The 11,776-nt window shown below is 41.8% G+C and overlaps 1 protein-coding gene across 2 annotated transcripts in view; it reads left to right on the top strand.

The window, feature by feature from the left end:
* Positions 1-11,776, top strand: part of Scg3 (secretogranin III) — a 47,133-nt gene that overhangs the window by 20,042 nt on the left and 15,315 nt on the right. The window contains exons 9-10 of one of the 2 annotated variants that reach the window (XM_028773597.1): positions 1,047-1,115; positions 3,010-3,147. In XM_028773597.1, coding sequence (XP_028629430.1) covers positions 1,047-1,115; positions 3,010-3,147 — 207 coding nt within the window. Of the gene's footprint in view, positions 1-1,046; positions 1,131-3,009; positions 3,148-11,776 lie in introns of both variants that reach the window. The other variant, XM_028773595.1, reaches the window with a different exon arrangement.

Raw genomic sequence — 11,776 nt, 5'->3', positions numbered from 1 at the left:
GGATGGATGGATGGATGGATGGATGGATGGATGGATGGATGGATGGATGGAAAAAATGTAAAAGAAAGTTAAAATCACTCCTGATACCAATCCCCTGATAACATTTTGATTTACAATTTTCCAGATGTCTTGTCTATGTAGGTATATATCTATACATACCTATGTTCTTTACCTTAAAGTGTGTTCATGTTAGAGTTGGTGCGACTCTATTCCTCTAACACAGTGGTTCACAACCTTCCTAATGCTGTGACCCTTTAACACAGATCCTAATGTTATGGTGACCCCCAGACATAAAATTATTTTCATTGCTACCTCATAACTGCAATTTTGCTACTGTTATGAATCATAATGGAAGCGTCTGTGTTTTCCGATGGTCTTAGGCGACCTCTGTTAAAGGGTCGTTTGACACCCAAAACAGTCACGACCCACAGGTTGAGAACCTCTACTGCTGTGAATCTTTATCTAAATATCTGATATGCAGGATATCAGAAATGTGACCTCCAAAGGGGTCATGACCCACTGGCTGAGACCACTGCTCTAACAGGATAGCAGATGTTATTCAGGACAACATCAACAGTGAGACCTGGGAATTCTGTGCTTTGACATTTTTCCTGTGAAAATATGTCATGATACTGGAAAGACTTAGCATGTAGGCAGTCATTCCTGAAGCTACCTCATGCTCAGTGTCTGACATGGTGACCACTAACCACAAGTTGCTACTTACATGAAAAGTCATTAAAGTTAAGTGCTTCCTAAGCTAAGCTGGCCAGGAGGGCATGGTGACTCAGCCTGTAATCCCAGCACAAGGGAAGCTAAAGTAGGAGGATTAAAAAGGCGTGGGAAGCCAGCCTTGGCTGCAGCCAAAGTTTCAGGTCAGCCTAGGGTAGAATGAGGCTCTGGTTTGAAGGAAATTAAAAATAAAAATGAATGAATAAATAAACTCTAAGACAGGAGTTGTGGTGCACGCCTGTACTAACCACATATGGGAGTAAACATTTAATAGCATTTCTCAGGAAATTAAAGCATATTTCTTCTCTTCTCTCTAGAAAACTTGGACGAAACAATTGCTCTGCAGACCAAGAACAAGCTAGAAAAAAATACTACTGACAGCAAAAGCAAGATTTTCCCAGGTAGTATCTACTTAATAGTGTGTGTGTTTGTGTGTATGTGTGTGTGTGTGTGTGTATGTGTGTGTGCATGTGTATGTATGTGTGTATGTGTGTGTGCATGTGTGTATGTGTGTGTGTGCATGTGTATGTATGTGTGTATGTGTGTGTACGTGTGCATGCATGTGTATGTGTGTGTTTGTGTGTGTGTGTGTGTGTTAAGCTGTTAAAAACTGTTTTCAGAGGTAAATAATGGGTTTCAGTAAATATTAATAAGGCATTTCAGATTTCAAAAAATTTTTAAATCTCAAGTTCAACCATGAGGACAACCACATGTAATGTTGGCTATTTTATAGCCTTTCATGGCAGAGAAACCTCACCACCAAAAAATGCAAAAAAGTTCTTTTACTTAGGGGCTTCTTTGTTGGTTTTGCTGGCCTGGGAACTGAACACAGAACCCCAGTGTGGAAGGCTAACATTCTACTGTAGAGCCATGCTTCTAGCACTGTGCTAAAACTTAATGTGGGTATTTAACAAAGACTCTTTGGAAGTGACTGGTTACAAAACAGTCAGTACTTCATAAAAGATTCTATCTGTGTCTTTTCTTACCACTTCTTGAGGTCACCATCCCAGGCCACCTGACATTCCCCATGGCCCCCAAAGCTCTTCAAGATGTTCTGTGCCCTCCACAATATACCCCTTTCTGTGTTTCCACATACATCCCAGCTCTGCCCAGCAAACACCACAGCGCTGAGCTGTGTGAAAAATCCTCCTCTCAAGGGGGGGAAGAGGACAAAAAGAGAAAAGATTCCAAGCTGTGGGCTCTTGTGCTTTAGCTATTTTGCCCTCAGCACTGAAATTACATACACATTGGTGATTCTGTGGTGTACCGCTAAATGATGTTTTTCTGCAGATTTTTATTTAGTTTCTATGTAGGGCTCAAAGGCAGTCCCTCATGCTTGCTAGGCAGGTACTCTACCACTTAGCTACATGGTTAGCCTTCAGGGTTTTTTTTTAATATTTATTTTATGCATATGAGTGTGTGTGTGTGTGTGTGTGTGTGTGTGTGTAAACCAGAAGTCAACATCAAGTGGCATCCTTATTTCTCTCCACCATTTTTTTAGATACAATCTTTCCTGAACCTGGAGCTCACAGATTTGGCTACATTAACTGGCCAGCAAGTCCAGCAATCCTCCTGTTTTTGCCTCTCCAGTACTAGAAACGAAAGAGGATTGATAGTTCAAGGCCAGACTAGGCTACATGAGAACTTGTCTCAAAATAACAAAACTCTTCTTATTTGTAACCAAGACCTATATAGCAAACCCCGGTTGACTGACAGCACCAACTAAATTAGGATAAATAAGGATGAAGGTGTAACTCAGTGGTAGAGTACTTGCCTAGCATGCATAACACGCTGGGTTTGATCTCCAGCCTAGGTCTTCCTTAGAAAGAGAGGGAAGGAAGGAAGGAGTAAATAAAAAAGATGTTTTGATTACACATGCCAGATCTTCTGGAAGCTGAGGCAGGAGGATTGCTTGAGCCAGGAGTTCAAGGAAAACAGTAAAAACCAATTTCTAAAATAAAAATAAAGCAGGACAAGCAGTCACTCTCTGATGGCAGTGAGGGTAAAGGAAGAATGACCATGAAGAATCTGGAGTGCTGGGGCCTGGGCCCAGCTTCTTATTAACTCCATGGGTGACTCTGAGCATCTCTATCTTCCTGGGGCCTCAGTTTCCTCTTCTGTGAAATAAGGGCTAGGGGTTCGAAGACCACTGAAATCCCTTTCAGTCCAAAAAAAAAAATAACATGACCTCAAACTATCTTTTCAACAATGTTTGTTCTCATTAACAAATAAAGAAGGTATGGAATGGTGTTTTAACCACAGTGCACTATCTGATCACAGCGTCACCAGAGAAGAACCACGAAGAAGCAGACAGTACCAAGGAAGAAGCTGCCAAGATGGAAAAGGAATACGGAAGCCTAAAGGACTCTACAAAAGATGATAACTCCAACCTAGGAGGAAAGACAGATGAAGCCAAAGGTCTGGATCCAACAGCTCTGGGGAGGGCGATGAAGCTGGGGAAGCAGAGGTTTTTAACACTCAAGTAAGGCAGTCCAAAATCAAGTCCCCCCCACCCCAGCACAATCTGTGCAGTTAAGATTAGTGGAGCGGGGAGAGCCAACATCAAGTCCCCCACAGCACGATCTGTGTGGCTAAGATTAACAGAGCGTGGCAGTCCAACATCAAGCCCACATGGCACAGTCTGCGAAGTTAAGATCAGCAATGCAGCTCCTGGAATAACAGTGTGTTTTAGTAGTCTTGAGTCTTCTGGGATGGCAAGTTGGTTTCATTCTTTCGTGGTCAGTGGCTTTTGGACTTAGGGACAGATTTTCACAATTGAGAGAATATTCAGATATTCGTGTTTTATGTCTTTAATGTTCAGTTTATTATCCTAATGTATTGAGAAATGCTTGTTTGTTTGTTTGTTTGTTTGTTTATAGGAAAAAGGACTTACTGACTTTACAATTCTACATTTTGATCCATAGTAATAGTTACTGTTTTAGACTTTGTTTAGTCAGTTGAGCTTGATGTTTTGAGACAAAATAGTTCAGGTTGGTCTAGAACTCGCTGTGTAACCCAGGCTAGACTCAAACTCATGGCAACTCCCCTGCCTCTGCCTCCCATGTATTAGAATTACAGATATTTCTTTAAGAAATAGAGCAAATGTTTCTTTAAGTTGTTTAATAGTCCTCCAGATAATCCCAATATGACTCACTCACCCAGGTCTCTCTAGTGAATGGGCTAAACAAAGCAAAGTCCTCACTCACGCGGTGATGCAGCATGGAAACCCCTTTAGGAGCTTGATAAAAATCACTAATTCAGTGCATTCATTTGCTTTAAACATAAATGTATCTAAGGCCTGCAAAATCCACACCTTCCTAGGGTTTTACAAGCTTTCCCAGAAACCACCCTCCCTCCAGGAGAATAACTTGATGAGGCATAAGTTCTAAATCATTAAATCCTTTGATTGAGGGCAAAAAGTGGAACCTCTTTTATCACAAGTTTCATAGGTACGTCATAGAAAACCTACATCCCTATGTCTTAAGATACCTTGTTTGAAACATAGAGTCTTTATCAGAAGCTGGACAGAGATGTTTGGTCCTGCTTTATGTTTCTGTCTTGACCTCTTTGGTATAACTGACTCCCACTAAGGTCTTACCAATGTCTTAGTTGGAGGTTCATCAGGATATTTTACCCCTCAAGAGGAGAGAAAGGAATGGTAGTGGGTCAGTACTCTCTCCTGAGGGAGAGAAACTGGTACTAGGCTAAGCTGTCATCTGAGAGCATGGGACTGGACCCTTTACACTGGCTCCGTATGTAATGGCCGGCCATGACAGTGAGTGGATGAGCTTTGCTTTCTCTTTGCTATGCTATGGTAAAATATGACTACCGGGCCCCTCAGGCTCATGCCTGAACTTTCTTTTATATTTATTCATTTGTTTATTTATATATTTAGTGTGTGCATGCATGTGTATGTGTGTGTGCACGCACGTGCACTTGCACACACACTAACAGTCATGCACAGGTACAAACATCACAGAACACAAAGTTGGTCGGGGGACACAAGGTAAGCTTGTCCTCTCCTCCCACCATGTGAGATCCAAGGATCAAAGTCAGATTGTCAGTCTTGGCAGCAAGCTCCTTTACCTACTGAGCCATCTTATTGGCCCAGTATTGGTCAATGTATTTTTCAAATTTTTTCAGACAGATTCTCACTATGTAGCTTTGGCTAGCCTGGAGCTCTCTGTGTAGACCAGGCTGGCCTCAAATTCACAAAGAGCCACCTGTATCAGTCTCCCCAATGCTGAGATTAAAGATATGTGCTACCATGAGTGGCTGTTAACATTGTCTATTAAGTTTTTCCATTCTTGTCAGTGAGTGATGGTTTTATAGCAAGATGGACACAGTGTGGTAGTAGGAACCCTCTATTCCACCACTGTCTTTTAGCACCCCATCTTCACTTCCTACTGACAACAAGATATTCTAGATCCACTCCAAATTTTCTTTTCCCAAGACTTGAAAGGACTTGAAAGATTTGAAAGACTTAAAAGATTTCTTCAAGGAATTATTTCCTCCCTCCCTTCTTTCCTTCCCTTTTTCCTTCATGTGCAAAGGTCATTTTTCCCCAGGAGCACAGCAGCCACACAGTAAGTCCTTGAACCTGCCTGGGTAGCATGCTGAGTATTGGGGATGACACCTTAAGTTGCTGGACAAGCATCCCCAGGCCCCTGTAACATAGCTCAGCTTTTCTACTTTTTAAAGAAAGCACCATGAAAACGGAGCCTGAAGAGAGAGATGGTACTGCTTCCAGAGAATGTGTTAGTCACCTGTCTCTCACTATAACACAACCCCTGAGACTTGTAAGCTTTCTCTCACTATAACACAACACCTGACACTTGTGAAGAGAATGGTTGATTTTGACTCACAGTTTGGCTCATCCGCTCATCCGTTGCTTTAGTTGCTTTGGGCCTGTGGTAGGTGGCACATCATAGGAGGGACACTGCCAGAGCAAAATCACTCACTTCAGTAGCCAGCAGGGAAAAAGAGAACAAGGTGGAGGCTGGAGTCCCACCATGCTCATGGAGAGTGTGCCCCACCCCCATGACCTAGAAGCCCCACCTCTTAAAGTTTCCACAACCACCTATAGTGCCATTGTGGGAACCAAGCTGTTAATACTTGGACCTAGGGGGACATTCCAGATCTGAGCTATAGCAGAGCATTTGAAGACTGCTGCTGACGGGATAGTTCACCCTCCGTAGGGTTTCCATCTGACAGCAATGCTCTGTCTAGTGTTAGTCTTTATATTAGCTCTCCAGAAACTCCTGAAGGTGGTAGAGACTGGGGGCTTAAATTAGCTCCCTATTCCCCACAACCCTTGATTATATTACTCTATGGCAAGAAGAAATGAGTCTAACATAGTTTAGGAAACACTAAACTGAACATAATTTGTGTACCAACATTTCCAACTTCCCCTCTCCAAAAAAATTTTTTTTTAATTAATCCTCAAAAAACAAGCATTTACTTGTTCTTACATTTGCTCATTTGTACCATCTTTCAAAGGTTACTTTGCTTCTGTTATAAAATCCAGTGAGGAACACCCATCGACTCTATGCAGAAAATAAGTGCATAGATGTGGTTGAAGGCTAGATTGACTGAGTTTCTTTTCTTTTTCTTTTTCTTTATTTAAAAGCAGGGTCTTTAACTCTGGCTGGCTTGGAACTCACTCTAGCCCAGTCTGGATGTGAATTTTGTGGCAGTCCTCTTGACTCAGCCTTCTGAGAGTTAGGAGAAAAGACCTGAGCACTATGCCTGGCAGAGCTGTTTCTCACCCTCTACGTAGGCAAGCAAGAGTCATGCACATACACAGACATCCTATTTATTGGATGGCGGAGCATAGGCAGGTGGAGCACAGGCTTTCTTCAGGAGGGAGTTAGGAGCACTGCTGAACAGAGCATAGAATAAGGTAATGGCACAGCTAAAGGAATTTAAGAAAATTATTATAAGGAGGACACGCTGGCAAGAATGTTCTCAGAGAGTCTCTTTTGGTCTTATGGTATGAGGTGATGGTGCCATGTAACCACAGTTAATATTCCTTAAGTAGGCAAGCAGATGTGGACCTGCATGCAATATATGTGGGAATAATAGTAACAATAACAGTAATATCCTAAGGCTTATATCACTTCATTTTACGAAATATAGTCTGCATGTATTTTGTTTCACAAAATCTAGGATAGGGGCTGGAGAGTCCTCTTACAGAGGACTCGAGTCTGATTCCCAGCACCCACATCAGTGGCTCAGCACCACCTGTTACTGTAGCCCCAGGAGTCCAGTGCTCTCTTCTGACACCTTAGGCACCAGCACATATGTGGCACACAGACATACATCAACAAAAATTAAACCTTTATATCAAATTTAATTTTTAGTACAAAAAATAACACATTTTTGTTTAAAAGATAATTCAATTTACTTTTGAATGTAATTTAGACAATTTAAACAATTGATTTCTATAAGGACTTGTATTTTTTACTTATTTGTATTTACTTACTTTGGATTTTTAAGACAGGATTTCAGGTAGTCCAGAGTGAACTTGAATTCACCAGGTTGCTGAGGCTCTTGCTCTTCCTGGCTTGACCTCCTAAATGCTGAGAATACAGATTTGACCCACCACACTTGGCACAGATTAACAGTCTTTTTTTTTTAACATGGTGATTTCTAATTGGTAAAGTTATTTGAGTGATTCAATAGTTATTTCTAAATTTAGGAATTTATTAATAGTGAAATTTTATTCTAATTCTAACCATATCCAGAAACTTGCTTAATTTTCTCTAGAGACCAGGGGAATGTTCTTTGTAATGTTCCATTATGTAAGTGCGGCCCTTGCTGCCAGTTGGACATTTACTTACTCACTTTTGATATGTGAGTCACTGAAAATGTTCTTTAATTAATTGATTGATTTTTATGGGTGTTCTGCCTCTCTCTCTCTCTCTCTCTCTCTCTCTCTCTCTCTCTCTCTCTCTCTCGTGTGTGTGTGTGTGTGTGTGTGTGTGTGTGTGTGTGTGTGTGTGTACAGTGCCTATGGTGGCCAGAAGAGGGCATCTGATTCCCAGGACTGGAGTTTCAGATTGTTGTCAACTACCATCTGGGTGCTGCAATGGAATCAGAGTCATCTGGAAAAGCAACCAATGCTCTTAATCACTGAGCAACCTTGCCAGCCCTCTGAAAATGTTTTCAAAACTCATCCAAGAGATGAGATGAGCCTTGTAGCACCGGAGGCTCATTCTGGTGCCATCACTTGTCATGTTGATAATTCGATAATGACATTATAATGGAAAAGGTGACTCTGAGGTGACTTTCACCTGCACACCATCTCATTCTCTTCCCTTTTTTATTGAAGCCAGAAAAGTCAGCCTATTGAATTCCTAAACTGACAGCCCCTGAGGATGTTCTTTCTTAAGCAACCTAAGAACAGACCATTACCTGCCTCAGGTCTCCAGCCTTCTGTTAGATACATCCAAACACAGAGAGTCTGCTCTTCTCTGAGCCAACAAGTGAGATGGGAGCCCAAACAAACTTGGGAGGTTTTATATCAACCCACATTGCTAAAAGACATCAAAAGTGTCTCCTCCTTTGTAAAACCATAAATTGCCTTTCCAGAATTCACCCCTTAACAAACCAGAAAGCAACATACAAGAAATGAATTGACTGACATAAGAGCTCATGACCAGTAGTAAAGCTGGGCCTTGAACCCATGACCCCTGACTCATAATCCAGAGCCAATCAGCGTTTGTATTGCTGCATCTTGTGGGCATGTAAAATACTGTGGAGAAATAATATGCTTTCTCCTTTTCCTGCTCTTTCCCCTTCCTTTTTCTTCCTCTTTATTCCTCCTCCTCCTTCTTTCCTTAAGACAATGTCTCACGCATCTCTAGCTGGCCCCAAACTCCCTGTGTAACTGAGGATGACCTCAAACTGGGCTGAAATTACAGGCATACATTACCATTTCAATGTGTTTGGTGCTAGGGATCAAACCCAGGTTTCACACATGGCATGCACTCTACCAACTGAGTTTCATTCTCAGTGAGTGGTACTGTGCCCTTCTCACTGTTCACACCAGTGGTTATATGTGGAACTCAAACTGTAGTCATGTAATATTGGCATGGTTTTAAGCATTACATAAAAAGTCTTTATAAACACTTGGGGTTTTTATCATTTACTTATTTATTTGATGGCAGGAGCACACACCACAGCAGGCACACAGAGGTCAAAGAATAACTTTCAGGAGTCAGTTCTCTTCTTCCACCATGTGGATCCAGGAGGATTGAACTCAAGTCGTTAGACTTGACAGTGAATGTCCTTATTTTCTGGCCCATTTTGAGGGGAGGGTTCTTTGTGGTGTTGTTGTAAATGTTCTTGAAGCTCTTAATGTCTTTAGGACCTACTGTACAGTAGAGTAATCACATGGATTTCTACTTTTCTTCAGGACAGGAGAAGGTCAGGGTCACATATTAGGGCCAACAAGGCAATGAATAAGAAGGGGTATTTCTCTTACAGCACTGGAGATCAGAACAGCCAGAGAAGCTGGCCGAATCTTAACTCTGGCTCCCTTCCATCCACTTCAGCATGTGTTTTAAGGCTCATGTCGTATTACCTCAGCCATGAGCTATTTTTTTTTCCAAAGACTGATGAAATAAATTGAAAAAAAATAGCCCAGTGTTCCAAAGTGGACTCTCATGGGCTTTCAGTGAATAGTGCATAAATAAGAGATTTACTTTACAGCTCAGAGAAGAGAAAATGTAAATAAAAGCCAGCTGCTCCTCTTCAAGAGCAGAGGACACCTGATTTCATTCCTGCTCTAACCCACATCCCAGGAAATGTGTGGAGGGCTCCGTACCGGTGCCACTCATTTAGAACCATCTCAGGATTATTATTAATAATCCTGATGCTTCATTCCTCACCCCGAATATGTTAATTATCAGCGTTTGTCAGTGGGCAGCAAAGTGCGCCACCCAGGGGACTGTATGAACATGCCTGAGGAGGCTGAAGTATTGATGTGTCATTTTGTTGTCTGTCAGTTGAAGGCTGTCCTGTTATCATATGTGAATAAAGGGAGACATGGGGCCTCATCGGTTAAGAGCACTGCCTGCTCTTTCAGAATACTCAGAGGCCATTCCCAGCAAGGCAGTTCAGAGCCATCACGTAACTCCAGTTTCACTGAATCCCGCAACCTCCTCTGGCTTCGTCAGGCACCAGGCCCACAGTGCACTTGCATCCATTCAGAAAACTCAATACACATAAAATAAGAACTAATCTGTAAAAGGGAACCCAAAGGTAAAAACTATATGCTGTGGTTTTTTATTGTTTTGTTTTTTGTTTTTCAAGACAGGGTTTCTCTGTGTAGCCCTGGCTGTCCTGGAACTCACTCTGTAGACCAGGCTGGCCTCGAACTCAGAAATCTGCCTGCCTCTGCCTCCCAAGTGCTAGAATTAAAGGCGTGCACCACCACTGCCTGGCTGCTATGGTTTTTTTTTTTAAAGATGGGTGTCACTAGGTAGTTCTGGCTGTCCTGGAACATGTAGACCAGTCTGGCCTCAAATTCATATAGATAATCCGCCTCCACCCCATCCCACCTCACCCTCTCCTCTACCTCCTCATTCTGGAATTAAAGTTGTGAGCCACAAAGCCCATCTTTCCCTTCCCCTCTAGTGTCATATATATGCCAGGCTGGCTTTGAACTCACTAGGAAACTGAGGATGACTTTGAACTCCAGATCCTCCTGCCTCCTCCTCCCAAATGCTAAGATTACAGGTACAGACTACCAAACCTGGCTTGTGTGGTGTTGTGGGTAGAACCTAGGGCTTTGTGCTTGCTAGACACTCTGTGAACTGAACTACATTCTCAGGACCTCAAAATACCTTTAACCTTTCTAATCCAGGATTTCTAATGTATTTAAGTGGCAAACATTGATCTTTTTCTCACATAAGCTTTCCCCATTGAAATATAGTATCCAAAGAATGCTTTAAATTATTATAAACAATATTTTACAAAGAATGTATTAAGATACACTCAAAAGTTTCAGAAGTTCTAATTATCTAATATGTTAATGTTAAATTGTTATCTAATTATTAAAATAAATCATATGAGGATCAGTAACTTGATTTAAACACCTTATAAGAAAAATAAGTTTGAAATAATCTATACTGCACTAAAATTTCTTTCCTTGTTCAAAATGCCTCATTTGGGGAAATATATATTGATATAGAAATCACTATATTACTAAGTCCAGAAGGAAGCATGGCGGCTCACACCATTATCGAAATATACAAAAGACAGAGGCAGAAGGATAGCCACACATTGGAGACCAACCTTGTCTATGTAGAAAGTTCCAGGGAGCAATCAGAGAACATGGAGAGAACTTGTCTTAAATTTTCCAAATCCTGTTGGTTATCGTGACAGACAGTGGCAGTGCCCATGAAGAGTGTACCAAATGATTAGCACTAACCAGGGGACATTGTTTTGTACATGGTCTGACTCTTCCACCTAACTTTTAATGTATTATTATTGTATTTATGAGAGGGTATGATGTGGGCATGTGTGTGGAGGTCAGAGAAAACATTTCAAGTACCAGTTCCCCCTTCCCACTTCCCATGGGCTCTCGGTATCAAACTCCAGTCACTGGGGTTTTTAAGCAAGCGCCTATAACCCACTGAGCTATCTTGCCAGCCTCGTTAGCTTACATCCATGAAAACAAACCATTGAAACCAAAGTCCCCTCTGCATAGGTGAAGATGGTGACTAGGGCTGAAAATTGTGACAAATCTCTTTTATGGTCCATTTATCCCTTTCCATAGATGTTTCTCAGCACTTCATTGGGAACCTGATAGCATGAGGTCATAGTAGTGAAGTCTGTGTGGGCTTCAGGCCAAGAAGAAAGCTCTTCAGAGTCCTCTTAAATGTAGTTGTGGAAACTCGAAGCCTGACAGATCTTAAGGCAGTAATACACTGTGCATGAACTGTCATCAGATTCCCCTAAATTCAGTCCTGGCTCTAGAACAAACTAGCTCTGTGTGTGTGTGTGTGTGTGTGTGTGTGTGTGTGTGTGTGTGTGTGTG

The sequence above is a fragment of the Grammomys surdaster genome, unplaced genomic scaffold (assembly GCF_004785775.1).
Source record: "Grammomys surdaster isolate TR1022 unplaced genomic scaffold, NIH_TR_1.0 231, whole genome shotgun sequence".
NCBI classification, from domain to species: domain Eukaryota; kingdom Metazoa; phylum Chordata; class Mammalia; order Rodentia; family Muridae; genus Grammomys; species Grammomys surdaster.
The sequence above is the reverse complement of the archived record's forward strand: the minus strand, read 5'-3'. Positions and strand labels throughout refer to the sequence as shown.